We start from the raw sequence: 24,033 nt of genomic DNA, 5'->3' as shown, positions 1-24,033 counted from the left end.
AATGTTCATGAACACCTCTTTACCTTGATGTATCGATTGCACCAGTGTCTGTAAAAATCTTAAGGAACTCGCCACCAGCCATATAGCCAATTGCTGGACCAATGATTGCAAAAGAGTAGAAGATTCCTGAAAGTCAAAGATGTACACAGAATTAACACAGGCCAAGACATGAGATGGTAGCTTTATTTGATATAAACATTTTATTTGTGTCCTATATAAGATAATTAACATAAATGGGCAACTAACAGGAGATGTACTGGGCTTACATTACATCAAGCAGTTCCTAGCCAAATATTTGACACAACCCATGCATGTTGTAACAGGTGTCTAATGGGATCTAGGACTTAGTTGATGCGTGTCATCGCATCTCAGATGTGCAGATTAATGCTCAAGATATCAGTGACATGGCTGCATGGTCAGATGTGATTATTCAACAAACGTTTTATTTACAAGTACCCAATGTCTAAATTATGCGTGACCTTTATGTAATCATGCATGTGTCTCATGGATGTTTAACAAAAGCACAATTTTGGTCAAATCTGATTGTTTTCCAGTCTGGTGTTATGTGACCACTTCCTGCATCCACTCACCAACATAGAATGATGAGGAGCGTAGAGGCAGGTTTTCATCCAGATATGTGACTCCAAGCGTGTAGAGAGGCGATGCCCCTGCCCCATGAAGCAACTGGCCCAGGAAGAACACATACTTGTAGTTCGACAAAGAATCTGTTAAACCTGAGTCACATGTTCCTGTAGTGTTGCCACCGATCTGACAAATGTTCTCTTGAGTGCTCTGAACGGTGTACAGGGGTGTTGTGAAATGTGGCAACGCAAACACAAAGGAACCAACTCCAAGAATAAATATTCCAATGCCAAGATATCTGGGCTTGATCCCAAGACCTCCGAAGTAGCTGACCGGTATAAGACATAGTACTGAAGCAATGTCATAGCAGCTGGCTATCGTGCCGGATTCGGTACTGCTGATCTCAAATCGCCTCTCGATATTGGATATCACTACATTGACGAACCCATTGACCACCATGCCCTGCAACAAGCAATATGTCATGTTATTACACATCAAAAAACACATCTATATACAATATACATTAGGGGACACGGAAATGGTAATCTGATCCAGCTGCTTCACAGCCTGGCTAAAATTGTCAACTCTTTACCAGACAAGTCAGAGATTGAAACAACAGTGTTGATCACTTGATTGCCTGGTCCAAACTTGATTATTTACAGACTGTCTTTCATATAGCTGGAATACTGCTGAGTGCAGCTACTGACTGATGATAAACTATACATGTTTATAACAAACTGATGGACAAAACAAACTGTTGCTTTCCTACCCATCCCGTCCTGGAGTGGTTAAAGTCCTAAATGTAGCATATATAGATCTGATCAGGTTTCAATTATTTGATTCTGTCAAAATGACATACATTCAGAAATTTGTCTAGATTTCCATTTTAAAAAGTTGGTTTTGTCAAGATATATGCTCTGTTCACAGCAGCAGTTTTTACTGCTTGGCTCTCTGTTTGTTTACTGTCCCTGCTAAAATGTGACATTGTCAAAATGCTGCAGGAATGTTAGAAGATGTTGTTAAATACATTGAAGAGCAGTCATTTAGCCCCGAGGTCTAAGGTCCCTTATTTGATGCAAATGTCACGATTCACTGACTGTGGATTTGGTTATCAAATACATTTTCATTTGGTTTGTATAATTCCCATTAAAATGGGTTTCATAAAACAGATAATAGACATTGACTTTGAGTTACTTCAAACATTGCTCCAACATAAAACTACACACTACTAAAAAGATTGCTCAAGCTGATATTTAACCCAGGTCATTAACTCACTCTGCATATCCACATATTTGTTTATTACACAACAATATATCAACAAACTCATTTAGAATGAAAAGCAATCCCATTCTCTAATATGCTATGAGCCTCACTGCTGAGGGAGACAAGATCATGAAGGGAGGCAACTCATGTAGCCCTACCATTCAACCAGTATTTGAAGTGTTGTAAAATATCCTTCCTGTTCCTAGTTTATCACTCAGTGAGTGTGCCCCATTCCAGACAAGACCTCTAGCCTGTAACAGTAGATCACCAACACAGTGTCTTCCTGTCAGCCTGTTTCTATCCAATACCTGGTGAAGATCTCACATTGTAAACAAACACCTCACACTGTGCCAAGACATTTTTTTACCAAAGATCTTGAGATTTTCAGAATTCTAAATAGGCTTCTAAGTTTGGAGAACACTTCCACATTAGCACATTTTTTGGACTGATTGCTTATACAACAGGTATAAGTTATTGCCACTGTCTGTGATTTGACACAGAATCATTTACACAGTTATCCCCTGGAAATTTTTTTTTTGTCATTCTTTTCCACAGATGCTTATGTTTTTCAGGCTGAGGAAATACGCAAAAAACTAAGCTGAAAGGGCATTCACACACTTACTTACATAGCAATACAAATGCCATCTTCTCATTAAGCACATGTGGTAGGGGAATATATTGAAAAGGGTATAACAAAAACTGGATACTAAGACATGGCTATGGTGCAACCTCCTCCACCAGAGCACCATGATCCAGCTAGTAGTTGGCGCCTATAGTACTTAGCTACAATGGTCCAATAGGAGCACTTACTATGACACCCCATGGGTGTGGTGAGTGGTTCCTGGTGTATATTCTGCATGATATCTATTTCTCATAGACAGGTGCTTACTAGAGAGGGGTTGCTAAAGACGCTGAATCCAGCAGAACTGGGACAGTGGTAGCTGGCACTGCATTCAAATTTTACTGCTACAACAAAACCTGCAACTGGCTGTCATGATACAATACAGTGAATAACCATCTCTGTGATCTGCCCATTTAGCAGAATATCCAATGTTTGATACTTGTCATACCAGAACCATTAAAGTTGGTATTTCTTCATCAGGTAACCCACTTGAGGAAGGTTATTACGTGAGAAGAATAGTTACCTTAAATCAACTTATAAAGGAAGAACTATCTTACACCCTCCATAACATGTAATACAAACAAATGCTGTCCTGATATGATCGAATCAAGAGTTCCAAACACAATGCAGCTGTTATCTTTGTTGTTAATGAACAATAGTTTTGATTTACCTGAAGAGAAAACATTGAAAGGAAATATTTCCCTATATCTTTCACCTAACTGCTTGTGTAAATGCAATTTATTTTGTACAATCCAGCACACAAAACAAACCCACGTGACTGAGGTATACTGACTGGGTTGACATGCAACAAAATGGAAAATGAAAATAAATGTGAAAAAGCTGTGCCATGTATCCATTACCTGAAATCTGGAATTAATCGGTGTCAGTGTTCAAGGAAATACAAGTGACACGGCATGTTTCAAAGTCATGACCCTACATGTTGATTTTGCTGAAAGGCCTCCTGTCAGCACATCATATGTTCCCCAATCCCGTAACCAACACCATCTGACACTGAGGCAACCCTCTATCAGTGTCATGTATATATAATTCTTATCATTGCACACATCAAGATCTGGGTTAGAACTGGTCTTCAGTAACCCATGCTTGTTGCAAGAGGCCACCAGTGGAAACAGTTGGTCAGGATCACTAACTTGGTTCACATACATCTCATCCAATGCTCACATGAAGACCACAGGAGACTTGATTATATACCTACAGACTGCTGCCATATAGCTGGGATAATGCTGAATGCAGCATTACACACAAAAAACCAAAGCACCAACCTTATCATTGTATTTGAGTATAAATAACTATATATTCATAGAAATATATTGCACCTTGTACTCTGATACTGCAAAATCCATCTAAACTGTTGACAATATGAAAGATAAAGCTTCTGTGTTCAATGGTCAATGGGACATTCAGAACTGATATTAAATGACATGATGTTTGGTGTAGTGTATTACGTGTGATGGTTAATGGGTATGTTATGAACAAATTATCTGAAAGTAATGTGAAATACAATGAACATAAATGAGTCCAGCTGCATACCTAGAAGTGAGTCAGTGTGGCCATATATTGGTAAGACCAAGCCTCCACAAATACTCAAGTCCATTTCACTACAAAGATAAAACAAATTTCTTTATATATGTATCTGCATACCAGGTAACCGACATGTCTAAGTGTTTGCCCAACGCTTAGTTTTGGTGCAGTTCAATGCAACATGTGAAGGCTATTTTTCTGATATTGCTGGAATACTTACCACATGACACATAAAATCACTCACAAGCTCCATGTCTACATTTCATTGTTCCTTCTTACGCAAATACTTATTAACCACCTTAAGCTGTGTTGTAGCAGACAGATTTCATTCTTATTATTCAAGTTCAGGACAACAAAAGTCTCCATGTTCCAAATATTGTTTGATGGTGGCTTGTAGGTGCCACCTATCAATTTATAAGCCAGGAACATGTGCCTCTCTTCCCTCAAACAACATATATCTAGCCTTTCGCATGGACGAAATGGCAGAGAAAACCCTTCAGATCCCAGAATCTACTGAGAGAGGTAGTAAGTATGTTCTTTGTTGCAGCTGTCCATGGCAGCTTTGTTCAGACTGAGGCTAAATGACTTGGAACACCCTTGTTTCCTTCCAAGATGCAGTTCCACTGGATAATCTATTTCACAATGATTTTATTAAATGTTTCCGAAATGTCAAAAGAGGTAAGACAATATGTGAAATGGCAGACTCTGTGATCAGCCTCATACAGACAAACACAGCACTTCCATTTAACATGGAAAAGTAAATATCACAGTACATCTGTATAAGTAGTTCTGAGCTGGAAAACACTTCCATGTTGCGATCCCATAGATGTGTAATTCTTGACAGCAGCAGCTTGAATATCTCCAGTTTGGTGCATTTCGACAAAAGATGTTGGAACTGTGTGTTGTTTATTTATTTGCTTGTTGTTCAATGCTGAAGTTGGAGTTATTGCAGCTACATGTAGCAGGTCTGTAAATAATCAAGTCTGAACCATTTCATTCCATGCTTAAGCCATGGTCATCGATTCATTCAAGTGGGATATGACAACATGCATCAATCAAGTGATTTTGTTTGGGATCTCTTAAGACAAACGCATGAGAAATCGTAACCCAGATTCACAGGGTTTATTCTACAGAGTATCAGGTAAAATCTTGCATCTTGAAAATTATTCAAAATATTTTCCTTCATGTATCCTACATATGGTGCTAGTGGGTATGTGTACAGTCTGCGAGATGTCTCTTTGTCTCTCTCACAGTATCTAAACCACATTATTTTCCCTTTTGCTATGCTCTTTCTGCAGTGCTGAAAAGCCCTAAATGAAGCAAGTCTCAGTTTCCGCAGGTTCTCTGGTCTCCCTCCAGCTTCTTCTTAATCTAAAATGACTTTCTTTGTTACAATCAAAATTTTATATATTCTGAGATAAAGCGATAGTCGGACGGGTTTAATGCCACAACGAGCAGTATTCCAGTTACATCAAGGCAGGACTAATGCTCAGTGTCTGAGTACACATAAGTGTGACAGTTACAAATAAATACATTTAAACTGAACAGGAGCCACCGTGAGATGGGGGATTCAGAACCTCAGGGAATCTAGACTTGCTTCATTTAGGACTTTAGCATTGCAGGGAGGGCTAGGGAGTAGAGGAAGTAATGTGGTTCAGGCTACATCAAGGCATACAGATTTGTGTAACAGAAAAACCCTAAATGATGCAGGTCACGCAAATATAACACTTCAAAGAAAATCACAAGCCCTGGTTTGGTGCTGACAAACCCAGGCCTATAATCAGGGTGAACTGAGGTTTGAACTTGTTTTTAACTTATCCAAAGAATTAAATTCTGCAACATGAATTACAGCACCTTAGAAGACTGTACCCAGGAAACTGGGTTAGGGCTGGGATGGGTAAGAAAAAATAGAATCAAGCACCTGCATGTGCTCACCCGAATCAGAATCGAGTATCCACAAACGTAAGGAATACAGCGTTTCTGTCAACTGTCTGAATATTAAATCAAGAGTTGACAGGGATTATTACAGAAAACATGAAAGGATGGCGATAAGACATTTAAACAGCTCTATTGTCACACTATTTAATTCACGCCTGTTAACCTAATATAAAGTGCAACACCATTACTTACATTCCTCATTAATAATAACCTCATTACTCCGCAAAACTAATACTGAAAATGTATGTTATGTCAAAGAGATTATTATCTGCCCTTGTCATTACAGTGTTCTCTCCCTTTCCGGATACACGATTTCCAAATATGACCCAGATTCAAGTACCCGAGTACCCGTCCCAGCCCTAAATTGGGTCGTAACAGACAGACCTATAGTTTCCTGTTATCTAGATACATAACTGGAATCTCTCTATTAAGATAATAATATTGTGCATGTCAACATTTTCTTTACTGTACACACAACGTTTCTGGGCTTTTTCTTGCCCCTTCATCAAGAGGAATATTTATTGTTTCATTGTTTCGTTGTTATTGATATCCTTGTTAAATATCATGTGTCATGTCTGAAATATATAAAAGTAACTACCAGTAACTCATTCTCCTAAATCTGAAATTTGAAACAGCAGTATCAATGTATCAAACAATAACTTTCTGAGAAACATCTATTCACTAAATGTCTCAATATTGGGATGTTTCACTGGACTGCCCAGCAACTCAGCTCCTCAGATCATCTATGACAACACATATTTTTCTTGGTACTAAACATTATGAAGTATGACCATATCTACTTCCCCCCTCTCTATCAGCTGCATGAGTTATGGGATGGAAGATGAGTACATCTGATTGGCTGAGAGCTGTGGGAAGCAGACGGCCATCTTGATACCTGGCGGCCATGTTGATAAAGTTGTGAAGAGGTGGTTTCAACACTGATATAAACATCTTTCACTGCTGATGACATGATATGAAAGTTCAAGAAACTCACTACAAACATGTGAAAACTGCTGGAATTACCAGAATCATTTACATTACATCAATTAGTTCTGATAGGAGGCAGCAGGACTCTGTCAATGAAATTACTTGTTTGCAGGAACCTGCAAGTTTACTTGCCACTATCAAGAAAGCAGAGACAAGTGTAAATAAGATTTGATAAAGCTCAGTCTTGTCTTGGCCATTTGACTCAGTAGTTGTGAATTACTGCAGTTTTCAGTTAATTTTCCGGTTTAAGAATCAACTCATTTAAGTAACCTTAAATCCTAAATTTGTAACATTTCCCTAAAATAAGCCAATACTTTGCCAAAAAAGACCAAAGCTGAATGAGCGAGTTTAGTTTTACACCACACTCAGCAATATTCCAGCTGTAAGGCAGCACTCTGTAAATAACTAAGCCTGGACCAGACAATCCAGTGATCAACAGCATGAGCATCAACTAAGTGTCAACCAAGTCAGCAAGCCTGACCTCCCGAGACCCTTAGATGCCTCTTGCAACAAGCATAGTTGCCTTTTATGACCTTTTATGGACCTTTGCAGGTCAACCAAAGCAAAAATTCTGATGAAAATGTAAACAGAACTGATGTTTCATGGGCTCCTTTATGTACAGTGTACTGAAGTGACAATTTTGCTTATATAAGATTTTACTGAGTAAATTGTGCTTATGTTCAGTCAATACCAATTAGAACTACCCCATATATACTGGAAACTACCCTATGGTGTAGTGGACAGAGTGTCTGCCTGTGCAGGAAAAGGTCAGGGGTTTGATCCTCAACCTTGTCATACCAAAAAACTTGGCATATCCTTGCCAGTTGCTTGGCATTAAGTGTGTAAACCAAGGGGTATTCACCTCACAGTATATATCAGGATTAATATTCAACAGTGGCTTTAGTCCTGATAAGTACAAAGCAGCCATACACCTATACAGTGTTCATGCATATCACTATGTCAATGTTAGATCTTGAACATGATGTTGAACCCATTATACCCTATCTCACCTCACAACAACGTTAACTATTTAATGACACAAATGAAACACATCCTACGTTGGTTATCTTCTCTCCAACAGTGAGAAGTTATGGGCATTATCTTGTCAGACATTATGCCATGTAAATATAGAGATACCGCCTCAGTGAGACCCCATTAGGATATCTCTTGTGACTCTCTCAGTGCCTTTGGTCATTGATGAGTGCTTAACGAGAAAAACTGTCAGACCAGTTGTACCTCGTGCCACCCTATCCAGGTATACTGATCAAAACTACCCACTTTAATCGTGACCAGGTAAATTGATTACCTAATGCAATTGGAACATTACACAGGTAAATTCATAAACAGACAATGAGGTGAACTTTGAGGTGAATCTTAAAAACTGAAAGTTAGGTTTAATGTAGAGGGTACGATTCTCAATGCCAACCACAGTATGGAAAGATGTTGGTGGCAGAGGCAACATCAAGAAGGGGCTCTGTAAACCGATGGTGCCATGTTTGACAAATCAGTTTTTGCCCGCTATTAACAGACAACAGAAAGCATTCACAACAGCAAATGGCAATGTTCCAGGGCCGCGACTCTTGGCCATGATAAGTATGGAGTCATGAAGGGGCATTGTCTCATAGACAACTGGTGACTGATTTGGGTTTTTTAATGAATTAACATTCAACTAGCTAACAATGTGTTTACCAAATTTTGGCATCACATCTCATTGATTCACTAGATATATTAGCATAAAACTTATCACGCATCAATGCCAGACATGTTAAGTTGTCACCGATGAGATTACCTGATGAGACGGGATATAGACATGTCCCTGACAGAGTATCGGTCGGATGTTCTTAGGGGAACAATGAATGAGAGGTCTTAGTCAGTCTCACAGTCCCTAAACATCATTATTTTCCCTACAGCCTTCCCCCACACTGCGGTCCTAAGGCTCGAAATAAAGCAAGTTTAGATTTCCACAGGTTCCTTTTCAATTTAAATCTACCAGGAAATTTTCAAGGTCCTAAAATTTTTAGGTTTGAGACACTCACAGCTTTCAAGGTGATTTGAATTTCGAGGTTTGGGGATCTAGAGTATATAAATATTTTAGACACATTTGATTTCGAGGTTAGAAGAAACTGGCCAGAAACATCACCAATACTGAGTAGCCACAGATAACTGCCGTCAGACAGTTATAACTTCGGGTATGCCAGTCCATGGCAGCAATACTAGTAATGAAAACAAACATTTCATCTTTTGTTGTGATAAATGATAAATGACCTATGAAACACTGTCGACAGAGTTCAAACTTGAAGCCAGTTTTTCTCAGACTATATCGCTTTCTTAACAACTAACTATTGCCAATGAAGTCTGTTTGGTCAGACAGTGACATCAAGCATATTGACAGTTGGTTTAGCTCCAGATGTAAGACACTAACTGAATTACCTATTTGGTTTTGGTTTTTTGTAATTCATGTTATTCTGGACCAATAATTACAATTAAATAGTCTCAACGTCACATTCCAGTTGGTCAGGATCACTAACTTGGTTCACATACATCTCATCCAATGCTCACATGAAGACCACAGGACACTTGATTATATACCTACAGACTGCTGCCATATAGCTGGGATAATGCTGAATGCAGCATTACACACAAAAAACCAAAGCACCAACCTTATCATTGTATTTGAGTATAAATAACTATATATTCATAGAAATATATTGCACCTTGTACTCTGATACTGCAAAATCCATCTAAACTGTTGACAATATGAAAGATAAAGCTTCTGTGTTCAATGGTCAATGGGACATTCAGAACTGATATTAAATGACATGATGTTTGGTGTAGTGTATTACGTGTGATGGTTAATGGGTATGTTATGAACAAATTATCTGAAAGTAATGTGAAATACAATGAACATAAATGAGTCCAGCTGCATACCTAGAAGTGAGTCAGTGTGGCCATATATTGGTAAGACCAAGCCTCCACAAATACTCAAGTCCATTTCACTACAAAGATAAAACAAATTTCTTTATATATGTATCTGCATACCAGGTAACCGACATGTCTAAGTGTTTGCCCAACGCTTAGTTTTGGTGCAGTTCAATGCAACATGTGAAGGCTATTTTTCTGATATTGCTGGAATACTTACCACATGACACATAAAATCACTCACAAGCTCCATGTCTACATTTCATTGTTCCTTCTTACGCAAATACTTATTAACCACCTTAAGCTGTGTTGTAGCAGACAGATTTCATTCTTATTATTCAAGTTCAGGACAACAAAAGTCTCCATGTTCCAAATATTGTTTGATGGTGGCTTGTAGGTGCCACCTATCAATTTATAAGCCAGGAACATGTGCCTCTCTTCCCTCAAACAACATATATCTAGCCTTTCGCATGGACGAAATGGCAGAGAAAACCCTTCAGATCCCAGAATCTACTGAGAGAGGTAGTAAGTATGTTCTTTGTTGCAGCTGTCCATGGCAGCTTTGTTCAGACTGAGGCTAAATGACTTGGAACACCCTTGTTTCCTTCCAAGATGCAGTTCCACTGGATAATCTATTTCACAATGATTTTATTAAATGTTTCCGAAATGTCAAAAGAGGTAAGACAATATGTGAAATGGCAGACTCTGTGAACAGCCTCATACAGACAAACACAGCACTTCCATTTAACATGGAAAAGTAAATATCACAGTACATCTGTATAAGTAGTTCTGAGCTGGAAAACACTTCCATGCTGCGATCCCATAGATGTGTAATTCTTGACAGTAGCAGCTTGAATATCTCCAGTTTGGTGCATTTCGACAAAAGATGTTGGAACTGTGTGTTGTTTATTTATTTGCTTGTTGTTCAATGCTGAAGTTGGAGTTATTGCAGCTACATGTAGCAGGTCTGTAAATAATCAAGTCTGAACCATTTCATTCCATGCTTAAGCCATGGTCATCGATTCATTCAAGTGGGATATGACAACATGCATCAATCAAGTGATTTTGTTTGGGATCTCTTAAGACAAACGCATGAGAAATCGTAACCCAGATTCACAGGGTTTATTCTACAGAGTATCAGGTAAAATCTTGCATCTTGAAAATTATTCAAAATATTTTCCTTCATGTATCCTACATATGGTGCTAGTGGGTATGTGTACAGTCTGCGAGATGTCTCTTTGTCTCTCTCACAGTATCTAAACCACATTATTTTCCCTTTTGCTATGCTCTTTCTGCAGTGCTGAAAAGCCCTAAATGAAGCAAGTCTCAGTTTCCGCAGGTTCTCTGGTCTCCCTCCAGCTTCTTCTTAATCTAAAATGACTTTCTTTGTTACAATCAAAATTTTATATATTCTGAGATAAAGCGATAGTCGGACGGGTTTAATGCCACAACTAGCAGTATTCCAGTTACATCAAGGCAGGACTAATGCTCAGTGTCCGAGTACACATAAGTGTGACAGTTACAAATAAATACATTTAAACTGAACAGGAGCCCCCATGAGATGGGGGATTCAGAACCTCAGGGAATCTAGACTTGCTTCATTTGGGGCTTTAGCATTGCAGGGAGGGCTAGGGAGTAGAGGAAGTAATGTGGTTCAGGCTACATCAAGGCATACAGATTTGTGTAACAGAAAAACCCTAAATGATGCAGGTCACGCAAATATAACACTTCAAAGAAAATCACAAGCCCTGGTTTGGTGCTGACAAACCCAGGCCTATAATCAGGGTGAACTGAGGTTTGAACTTGTTTTTAACTTATCCAAAGAATTAAGTTCTGCAACATGAATTACAGCACCTTAGAAGACTGTACCCAGGAAACTGGGTTAGGGCTGGGATGGGTAAGAAAAAATAGAATCAAGCACCTGCATGTGCTCACCCGAATCAGAATCGAGTATCCACAAACGTAAGGAATACAGCGTTTCTGTCAACTGTCTGAATATTAAATCAAGAGTTGACAGGGATTATTACAGAAAACATGAAAGGATGGCGATAAGACATTTAAACACCTCTATTGTCACACTATTTAATTCACGCCTGTTAACCTAATATAAAGTGCAACACCATTACTTACATTCCTCGTTAATAATAACCTCATTACTCCGCAAAACTAATACTGAAAATGTATGTTATGTCAAAGAGATTATTATCTGCCCTTGTCATTACAGTGTTCTCTCCCTTTCCGGATACACGATTTCCAAATATGACCCAGATTCAAGTACCCGAGTACCCGTCCCAGCCCTAAATTGGGTCATAACAGACAGACCTATAGTTTCCTGTTATCTAGATACATAACTGGAATCTCTCTATTAAGATAATAATATTGTGCATGTCAACATTTTCTTTACTGTACACACAACGTTTCTGGGCTTTTTCTTGCCCCTTCATCAAGAGGAATATTTATTGTTTCATTGTTTCGTTGTTATTGATATCCTTGTTAAATATCATGTGTCATGTCTGAAATATATAAAAGTAACTACCAGTAACTCATTCTCCTAAATCTGAAATTTGAAACACTGCTGCAGTATCAATGTATCAAACAATAACTTTCTGAGAAACATCTATTCACTAAATGTCTCAATATTGGGATGTTTCACTGGACTGCCCAGCAACTCAGCTCCTCAGATCATCTATGACAACACATATTTTTCTTGGTACTAAACATTATGAAGTATGACCATATCTACTTCCCCCCTCTCTATCAGCTGCATGAGTTATGGGATGGAAGATGAGTACATCTGATTGGCTGAGAGCTGTGGGAAGCAGACGGCCATCTTGATACCTGGCGGCCATGTTGATAAAGTTGTGAAGAGGTGGTTTCAACACTGATATAAACATCTTTCACTGCTGATGACATGATATGAAAGTTCAAGAAACTCACTACAAACATGTGAAAACTGCTGGAATTACCAGAATCATTTACATTACATCAATTAGTTCTGATAGGAGGCAGCAGGACTCTGTCAATGAAATTACTTGTTTGCAGGAACCTGCAAGTTTACTTGCCACTATCAAGAAAGCAGAGACAAGTGTAAATAAGATTTGATAAAGCTCAGTCTTGTCTTGGCCATTTGACTCAGTAGTTGTGAATTACTGCAGTTTTCAGTTAATTTTCCGGTTTAAGAATCAACTCATTTAAGTAACCTTAAATCCTAAATTTGTAACATTTCCCTAAAATAAGCCAATACTTTGCCAAAAAAGACCAAAGCTGAATGAGCGAGTTTAGTTTTACACCACACTCAGCAATATTCCAGCTGTAAGGCAGCACTCTGTAAATAACTAAGCCTGGACCAGACAATCCAGTGATCAACAGCATGAGCATCAACTAAGTGTCAACCAAGTCAGCAAGCCTGACCTCCCGAGACCCTTAGATGCCTCTTGCAACAAGCATAGTTGCCTTTTATGACCTTTTATGGACCTTTGCAGGTCAACCAAAGCAGAAATTTTGATGAAAATGTAAACAGAACTGATGTTTCATGGGCTCCTTTATGTACAGTGTACTGAAGTGACAATTTTGCTTATATAAGATTTTACTGAGTAAATTGTGCTTATGTTCAGTCAATACCAATTAGAACTACCCCATATATACTGGAAACTACCCTATGGTGTAGTGGACAGAGTGTCTGCCTGTGCAGGAAAAGGTCAGGGGTTTGATCCTCAACCTTGTCATACCAAAAAACTTGGCATATCCTTGCCAGTTGCTTGGCATTAAGTGTGTAAACCAAGGGGTATTCACCTCACAGTATATATCAGGATTAATATTCAACAGTGGCTTTAGTCCTGATAAGTACAAAGCAGCCATACACCTATACAGTGTTCATGCATATCACTATGTCAATGTTAGATCTTGAACATGATGTTGAACCCATTATACCCTATCGCACCTCACAACAACGTTAACTATTTAATGACACAAATGAAACACATCCTACGTTGGTTATCTTCTCTCCAACAGTGAGAAGTTATGGGCATTATCTTGTCAGACATTATGCCATGTAAATATAGAGATACCGCCTCAGTGAGACCCCATTAGGATATCTCTTGTGACTCTCTCAGTGCCTTTGGTCATTGATGAGTGCTTAACGAGAAAAACTGTCAGACCAGTTGTACCTCGTGCCACCCTATCCAGGTATACTGATCAAAACTACCCACTTTCATCGTGACCAGGTAAATTGATTACCTAATGCAATTGGAACATTACACAGGTAAATTCATAAACAGACAATGAGGTGAACTTTGAGGTGAATCTTAAAAACTGAAAGTTAGGTTTAATGTAGAGGGTACGATTCTCAATGCCAACCACAGTTTGGAAAGATGTTGGTGGCAGAGGCAACATCAAGAAGGGGCTCTGTAAACCGATGGTACCATGTTTGACAAATCAGTTTTTGCCCGCTATTAACAGACAACAGAAAGCATTCACAACAGCAAATGGCAATGTTCCAGGGCAGCGACTCTTGGCCATGATAAGTATGGAGTCATGAAGGGGCATTGTCTCATAGACAACTGGTGACTGATTTGGGTTTTTTAATGAATTAACATTCAACTAGCTAACAATGTGTTTACCAAATTTTGGCATCACATCTCATTGATTCACTAGATATATTAGCATAAAAATTATCACGCATCAATGCCAGACATGTTAAGTTGTCACCGATGAGATTACCTGATGAGACGGGATATAGACATGTCCCTGACAGAGTATCGGTCGGATGTTCTTAGGGGAACAATGAATGAGAGGTCTTAGTCAGTCTCACAGTCCCTAAACATCATTATTTTCCCTACAGCCTTCCCCCACACTGCGGTCCTAAGGCTCGAAATAAAGCAAGTTTAGATTTCCACAGGTTCCTTTTCAATTTAAATCTACCAGGAAATTTTCAAGGTCCTAAAATTTTTAGGTTTGAGACACTCACAGCTTTCAAGGTGATTTGAATTTCGAGGTTTGGGGATCTAGAGTATATAAATATTTTAGACAAATTTGATTTCGAGGTTAGAAGAAACTGGCCAGAAATATCACCAATACTGAGTAGCCACAGATAACTGCCGTCAGACAGTTATAACTTCGGGTATGCCAGTCCATGGCAGCAATACTAGTAATGAAAACAAACATTTCATCTTTTGTTGTGATAAATGATAAATGACCTATGAAACACTGTCGACAGAGTTCAAACTTGAAGCCAGTTTTTCTCAGACTATATCGCTTTCTTAAGAACTAACTATTGCCAGTGAAGTCTGTTTGGTCAGACAGTGACATCAAGCATATTGACAGTTGGTTTAGCTCCAGATGTAAGACACTAACTGAATTACCTATTTGGTTTTGGTTTTTCGTAATTCATGTTATTCTGGACCAATAATTACAATTAAATAGTCTCAACGTCACATTCCAGTTGTTTTTTCATTCAGGCAGTTGAGGGTCACTGAATGTTTAGATTACTACTCTGTAATGCCTGTTTACAACTAATGTGCATGTCAGCAAGTCATTGGTTGAAATCAGCTGAAATGCTTATTGATAGGAAATCTAACCCAAAGGTTTGAAGTTCAGAAACATTCATGATATAATATTTTCAAGGTTGTGTTACTAATCTCGAAAACCAGTAAAAAATTAGATACCTCAAAAATTTTCCAGTGTACAGTATTGAGAGACTAGGCATTAGTCTAGAGAGATCCTAGCACTTGACACAGTTGTTCACCTCTATTAGGGTCGGCTCTTTAAGTGGATAGGTAGGCACCACTAAAGGCAACCACAAACAGGTTAACGAACAGTATGCAATCAAGGTGTCATATGCCACCTAAACTGGTGCAAACACAGGATAATGATCGACATGCCCAACTTTTTAATTTTACGGACACTTATCGTCATTACACCTTCACAATCATGTCATCCGTTCCCCCAGTTTTTGTTGGTAGTGCATAAAACAAACAGGGACTGTTTACAGTGGAGGCCTCAGATAAGTTTTGCCATGAACTTTACCCCATAATTTAGTGATTTAAGAGATAAATGAATTACTTTTCACAGCATCCGGTTTATGTTTCGACACAGAGACTCCTGATATGAAGATGACCTTAGTGACACTGCATATCAACATGTATAGTGCACAGATTTAGGACGCCATGTTTGCTGTGTGTCTGATTATCTCATGTCCCAGGTACAAACATACACACAGCCATCAAGATTGGCCTACAAATACATTAATTACACCTTGTTGGATGCAGAGTTTTTGTCAATGCCTCTACAACACATCTGCATCATGGTATCAACATCTCACTGACAGACTCCAGTCTGTAAACAAATCAGGAAACCAAAATGTTCACTGTCAGTTTACACAGCATGCACTTCATTCAAATTAAAAGAGAATTTCTGCAAAATAATGGGCTTACTGACATAACACGAGGTACCATTCCAGAATCTTTGATTCATATCAGATTGAATCAGTGAGTATGTATGATTTTACAGATGCTGTTGGCTGCGCAATGTTTTATGGTGGCAAAAGTCCCCAGCAGAAAATTATGTGAACCATTTGAAGTGCTGCAGTTGAAGATGTAAGACTACTCCATTCTACCTGATCCTTCAGTTAGTCTGTCCTACAGACCTTGAAGCAAATATATCCAAGAAAGCCCATGCAAGTCTAGAAAAAGTGGCAAGTTTAGATTCCCCTAAATAGAAATGAAGAAAGTCTCAGGGCTCCATTTCATTATATTATGTATTTTTTACTATGAACTTTTTTCAATAAAATATGTTCATTTCGGAGACTAGTCATTAGTCTATCCTTCAGCCAGCTTATCCCTTGCAAAATGAATCATACATGATACTAGTCCAATCATGGAATTGTACATATCAGTAACCATGGTTTGGTGAATTTCTTGTCAAACAGACTATTTGGTGTATGTAATTATCAAATTCTGCAGGGACAGGTGCTTTCCTCTGCTTCATTAACCCCGGACATGGTCTAGACGAAATACTGCAGAAAGTGCATGTAATTTCCATCTAGTAGATAAACACATTAACTAATAACCATTTAAACACTTTAAACATCATTATGGCAGAAACACACCAAAAAATGAGAAACCAATGTTATTTTGTTGTGCTCATCAGGAAGTTTAAAGACTTGGTTAATGATGTCAGAACATGCACGTTTACCTGGTAATGAGAACTTGAAGAAGGATATGAAAAACTGAAGATGACTCCACTTGTTGTAACTGTAAAACTGTAATAAATATAAACTGCATCTGCAAGGCCTTTCACCTCACCAGACCTAAAGTCAGCGACCTTGGAAGTGTTGTACTATTTCTGTACATTCTTGTCTCCACTGGGCCAGACCAATTTTAATTCTTGTTTTATGGATTTTAGTTCTGCAGAAAATCTTAAGGCATGAGGGAATGTTTTGGGGTTTTTATTTAAAAAAGAACACATCACTTTGGAATATTCCTTCTAAATACTATTAGCATATTACTTTTGGCAATTATGAAGTGCATATGGGGCAGAAAATAATGAAAAAATATTTTTGAAATTTTACATTTTTTTGCTAATAAAAAATTGATATTTTTTTAGTAGGGAAAATCAAAGTTTTTTTCTTCTTGAAAAAATATGACCAGCAGACCTGTAAAACAAGAAATAAAATTGGTATGACCTTAACAAAACCCAAAAGTATCATCATATTGGTTGTTCTAAACCCTTATCTAGGTTTTAATTATGCTACTTTTACCTTTACACAGTTCACATTTTATTCTTCAATACAACTGATCTGCCTTTATGACTACCATGTTGTATATGTTAACATAAGAACTAGTACTTATTCTAAAGACCCTGCAATCATCTGTCAGCTCCTACAGTCTTGTATTGAGTGAATGATTATGGTTTTACATTACTTTTATAGACATTCTAGCAATATCATGGCAGGGGACAACAGAAATTGGCTTACTTCTTTGAGAGGCATTTTAGAAGTTGTAAAGATGAAGGATAAAATAAGTTTTATGGATAGTTAACTTCTTTATGGCAATGAGTACAACGTTTTGGCATAGGTACTAACGCTGCTATCAAGCAAGTCACAAAGGCAGATAACTTATATTAAAGAATAAAATCTGAATTGTGCCATCACTTGCTAGACTAACAGCTAGTCTCTGAAATGAACATATTTTACTGAAAAAACGTTCATAGTGAAAAAAAAAATAATATAATGAAATGGAGCCCTGAGACTTTCTTCATTTTCAGAAGCTAAGGAAACCTAGACTTGCCAAATTTTCTAGACTTGCGTGGGCTTTCTTGGATATATATACTTCAGGGTCTGTACGACAGACTAATCACTTGCCTGATAACGGCGTTAGTACCTATGCCGAAACATTGCACTAATTGCCATAGAGAAACTGACTATCTAAAGAAATGGGCTTCAAAGTTTATACCCTTGTGGGGAATCCAACACAAGTCTTTGCAGTGACAAACACTTTAACCACTAGGCTACCCCACCGCCCTCTTACCACGTTGTAACTAAACTCTCTTATCTTAGGTAACCTTAGTGAAGTGTTCAAGAATGGGAGTTTAGGTTAACCTTAGTAAAAGGAGCCCTTAGGTAAGCTTGGTTTACATTTTGGAACGTTTTGGGTTCTTATGAGTATCTGCAATAAATTGATGTTTTGAAAATGCAATAAGGAGAGACACTAGGCAGTTAAGGTTCTTTAGAGACTGTTTTATACAATATACTCTATGTGTAAACAATACTGTAAATATATTCTCAAGCTAGGCCTGATTTTCTTTTATTGCCTTAGGTGTTTTGGATCAATATGCAAATGTTTGTCAGGATATGAGATAAACTTCATTAAAATAAATAAATACAAAACTAAAAAGTTGGTAAGATTTTTTGCAGTGAAGCACAACCTTTTACCATTTTCTACTAAATTTATGGCTGCCTAATTCAATAACAAGACAATAGTCAGGCCATACTATAAATGTCAGCCATGGCAGTCAGCAATAAAAGTTCTCCACCATTAATACACTTCTTACAGTATAGGACCTTCTGTTCTGGCCATCAATATTCCAGTTATATCACAGCATTGTTTGCTTCAAGCTGTGTCAGTCTGATACCAGGAGATGCTGTTAGATCCTGATCATGCTGGTTCTGCACTTAACAGCCGCCTCTCTCTCTCACCATAGTGACATGGGAGATATAAGATATAGCCCCCAGGGACATATCACACTTCTGTCATGATATACACAAAGTTACCACAAAGAGAAACATAGTTCTACTTTCCATTCCTGCCAAATGTCAAAACTAAGATTGCTAACCCTGAAGAGTTCCTCCACAGATAAATGGCAATAAGATCCTTGTATAAATGCCAGAGCACAAAGAATCTTTCAGGGTGAAATGGTTACTGCACAAAAAGATGATGATGTCTAAAAGAATATAGCATCTTCCGACAAAAGAAAATGTAAATAAAATGTGAAAAAGGTGATAGCAGACTGTTGTTTTTGCCAGTCAAGAAGACAAATATTGTATAGCTGGGTTTGCACTAGAATTCAACTCCTCTGCTCAATTTCCCAAACATGACGCTCCAAGAAATCATTCTTTTCACCTTCCTTCTGTTCTTAATGTTCAAAGAATTTGTTCATTTCCCATCGTGGTGCTCCAAGAATACGTTTCTGTTGGAGGTATCAAGAGGTGTGTGAAACATGTATCTGTGCATCTGTTAATGAGCTGAAATAACGCTGGGCAACATTTCATTCAGTGTTTCGCCCTAGGATGTAACACCTTGTAAACCTAGACTAATGCTCACTCTCGGAATACAAACCATTTTCATAGGAACGAATAATTTACTTTTAACTGCTTCATTCAGGTATAAAGGGTGGAAGGGAACATATAATCCAGGAGACATCAGCCCTGAAGGATACTGGTAAAACACTGACGATGGCGAATTAGCTTTGAAATGTTGTGATAAAGAATGAAAAGAAGATGTTATCCATGAGACATCCCATGTATCCATGATAGGATATGAACAGTGAAGTTTCCATAGCTTGATGCCTTGTCCATCTGACCCAGGAGATCATCCCTACCAGCAAGGTGATAAGGTAATTATGTCACATGTTTCAGGACTCCACACCCTGTTACACTAAGGTCTCAACATTAATACCCTGCATTCTTTAAGGGCAGTGTAAAGCAATTCCACCACGTTAGTACAATGTGTGAAGCCCATATTTATTGTCAGTGCCACAACTGGCATTGTTGGACAGTGATAAAGACAACTGGAATGTTCTCATTCACTTGTAACTGAGTCTGATATCAGTCACTTCATAATACAAACTTGCCATTTTTAGAGAAGTAGCATCAGAATTTGTTGCAGTAACCAGTCTATATCTATTGCATGTCAGATTCACAGATGTGATACTCGTGAATAATAACTAATGAAACATATAATATATGCAAACAAATTATTTGGTCTCAAAGTTTGAAAACAATTTTCAATTCTGACTGTACCATGATACAATTTAAGGAACTAGTTGTAATGTAAGTCCAGTAAAATACTATTAATCTACAGAATGATGCTTGCAAACATTGAACAAAACATTCTTAACAAGATGCTTGATTGGCATTTTAGAAGATGCTATTGGTTGAATATACAAATTTCTGGATTTCATCTTTTTTTCATACATAAAACAATGAATAAAAGAAAATGAAATCCAGAACATTGTTCATCCTTGACAAGACTTTAACATTTACAGAGGAAAATCAATGTTGTGATCACGTATCAAATACATGTACTTTAAAAAAGTAGAATTTCCTGAGATAATACACACAAAAAATAAACAATTTACGAGACATTTGCATTCCCTATTTCCCTGTGGTCTAATGTCTGTTCTGAGACATTCTCCCTTAAGTCATGCCTTGAATACATTGTGACATGCCCACCACATGCTCTCCATGCTCACTGTGCAGTGAGAACCCTAAAAAGAAGCAACGATTGGTTAAGTCAGACCTCAGACATACGGAAAAGCAATATGGGTTGTTACATAACACTTACTTGGATTACATATGTATTTCCTTAGGAATCTGACCCACTTAATTTTTTTAGGCAAAATCTGTTACATTCATAAATCTGTCTATTTACAAGACTGTAATGCAATCGTGTGCAAAAGTACAGTTTTTACATACAAAACATTAAAGTACCATGTTTGTAAGACTATCAAATGCATGGCAACACATTTTAGAACAGAAAAATTTACATAAATGTTTTTATTGTTCAAGTACCAACAAACCTGGGCTTTCTGGACACAGAGAAGTCGACAAGCCATTGCATTTATTGTAAATTGATCTTACTGTAAGTCAACTCAAGACTATAACAACAGGCTTGTCACTCAACGTAATTGACCCTAGTATATTCTGCCACTGTCTAAGAATGGAAAAAAACAACTAAGATTGACCTTACAAAAAATGGAAAAAGGCAGATAAAACAAGCTGCTATTGAAAACATGCATAATATTAAAAATTGGTTTATGAATACAGTTTTGTTGTTTATTTCCTTTTCATAGCATTCAAAATATGTGGCAATTTCTAAGTTAAAAAGTATATTTAGGTTGAACATGTATAATATTAAAAATTGGTTTATGAATACAGTTTTGTTGTTTATTTCCTTTTCATAGCATTCAAAATATGCGGCAATTTCTAAGTTAAAAAGTATATTTAGGTTGGTTCTGGTGTGTGTGATGGCCATAGTTTCCTAAAATTTGTGCCTGCTGCAGCTGTCTGCATGTACTGGTACAAGAATGTCTATACTTCCCAGACTTCTATCAAATCATCCACTACAGCAAATCTCTCTGTGGATTTATGTCCATAATGTGTGTCAATACAAGTTATCAGTCAAGACTACATCAAACACTTCCAATGACATTGTAGCATTCCAGCTTGCTTTTTATCTTATGTAAATTGCTCTCGGATCTGCTTTTTACAGAACAAATTCAGAATAATTGGCACCATTTGTTTCCTTGATCTCAACCACAACACACCAGCACATCAAACAAGGAGGATAAGTGTCTTCTGATTAGCCACAGTTAGATTACTGACCATTCTCTAACCTTTTAATGTGCAAAGGGGAGAAATCTTATCAATTCTAATCATGTTTTTTTCTTAGTGAAATTCTTGTTGGCATTAAAGGTGCAGGCTTAGATCAGAATATTATATGTACACAATCAAGGTGAGTATGCATGTACGTGTGGTGGGGTAGGCACGTAGTTAGGTAGGTTGGTTGTGAGTGAGTGAAAGACAGCATATCAGCAAAGCAAGTGTGTGCGTGTGTGTGTGCGTGTGCGTGTGTGTGAGAAAGAGAGAGAGGCAGAGAGAGAGAGAATACTTTGGTGTATACAGACCATAAAAAAAGATTTTTTGAGACAAGCTGTATACTACATGTGACATTGTGGGAACCAGTTTAAAGCAGGCATAATAAACACTGATGTACTGGAGTGACACTCATTAAGGGGAGATAATCTGTCCTCATTGCTTCCTTACAAGTTTATACAAAGGATCTCTTTACCTTAATTCTGAACCTCTGGGACAAATGAGTCTGTGTGAGTGCATGTTTGTTGATAAGGTTAGAGTTTACAAGAAACTAGATTATCATTACCATCAAACGGTGTTCACATAACTGGGAGTGATAGCGTTCTTTAAACACTTGATGCTACAATGGTAGAACAGAGAGATCCTTTATGTCCTTCCATATTGTTTTGAAGCCTGGTTTTAATACTACACTGGAACAACCAGACCACCATGAATCACAGAGTTATCTCCCCCTATCAACACCAAACACACCTCCCTTACATCACCCAAACCTCCATACCAACCCCATGTCACATCCACTCATCACACTTCAAACACTCCATTCATCATGCTGTGAATAGACAGTGGGTAAAGTCGTCAGTAAGAAATAAATACTTATGCATCATGGTAGATCTGTTTGTTTAAACAACGGAAACTTAATCAAACTGTTAACCACAGCCATTGCCGATGTAATCAAGATGTATCAGGTGCATCATGGTGCTGCATGCACACACACAGAGTGAGATGGATGAGGCTAATAATCCAATCAGAAGCTTGCATTTTTTATATCCTATTAATAAATTAGCCATGTGATAAACCAATGTATTTCCCCAGATTCCTTCCTTGAAACCTATGCTCTACCCTCATCCTTTCCTTAATCCAACCTTACTACCTTAAGAAACTGCTTAGATTGTTATGTCATCTATTAGTTTTGGTGGCTGACAAGGAAAAAAATTATCATATTTCCAGGAAAAATAAGATTTTTCCTCAGGGATATGCTGGATGTTCATCTTTTGTCAGAGAAACCTGGTAAATCTAAATGAAATGAATATTTAGTCTCTTGCACAAATCTCAGGTGTCCTTAAAATATAAATGATAAATGTTTTTCTCATGCTAGGAGTGTGCCAAATCTTGACTGCAGTAAAAGCAATGTTTTTAATGTATTTTCACAACCATTTACTTGTGGATACAGAATCTTGAATGAATATACCTGTAAATCCCATCTGTCTGTAGCCTACGTACTACTGCCCTCCATCCATTTTGGTTGGATATTTTGGCAGCAGACATGTCTTGCTTACAACCTGGGCCTATAGTCCCTTATGTCAACATTTTTCATTTTCATATTTATGGCAGCTTAGGACCTTGTCAATATTTACAGCGATATTTTGGTCTTACACCATAAAAACAAACACATTAGCCTGCTAAGTGTTTTCACCACTGACATTAAAACAACCAAGCCAAATAGCAAACATTTTTCTCCACAACAAACATGCCACACTTTCCCATTAACACCAAAACCGCATATGCAGACAATGCAGCTGACTGCCAAAGCCTTTACCTCACCTTGAGTGAAAGCTTACACAAAAAGATTAATACATGCTGCATTAATGAAAACTTCAGAGGAATGTCTCCATTAGAGTACGTGCTTACTGGGGCTGTTGGCCTGACACAAGCAAATAATTCCCCTCCGTATGAGCTGTGCACCTACAATTATATCCGATCGTTTAAAGATCAGTGCCTCAAAACTTTCCACCAGAAGAGTCACGTTGTAATCAACATACAAAATCTTTCATCCACATTTCAGCAGGGGCCAATTAGTTTAACGACAGTT

General features: G+C 37.8%; 1 protein-coding gene across 3 annotated transcripts in view; it reads right to left on the bottom strand.

The window, feature by feature from the left end:
* Positions 1-24,033, bottom strand: part of LOC137277527 (solute carrier organic anion transporter family member 4A1-like) — a 125,931-nt gene that overhangs the window by 14,061 nt on the left and 87,837 nt on the right. For all 3 annotated transcript variants that reach the window (XM_067809299.1, XM_067809301.1, XM_067809300.1), the window contains 2 exons: positions 591-1,044; positions 24-126 (listed from right to left, as the gene is read on the bottom strand). In XM_067809299.1, the coding sequence (XP_067665400.1) occupies positions 24-126; positions 591-1,044 (557 nt within the window). The remainder of the gene's footprint in view (positions 1-23; positions 127-590; positions 1,045-24,033) is intronic.

This window comes from Haliotis asinina, chromosome 3, assembly GCF_037392515.1.
Source record: "Haliotis asinina isolate JCU_RB_2024 chromosome 3, JCU_Hal_asi_v2, whole genome shotgun sequence".
Classification (NCBI taxonomy): domain Eukaryota; kingdom Metazoa; phylum Mollusca; class Gastropoda; order Lepetellida; family Haliotidae; genus Haliotis; species Haliotis asinina.
This window is presented reverse-complemented; position numbering and strand designations above follow the sequence as displayed.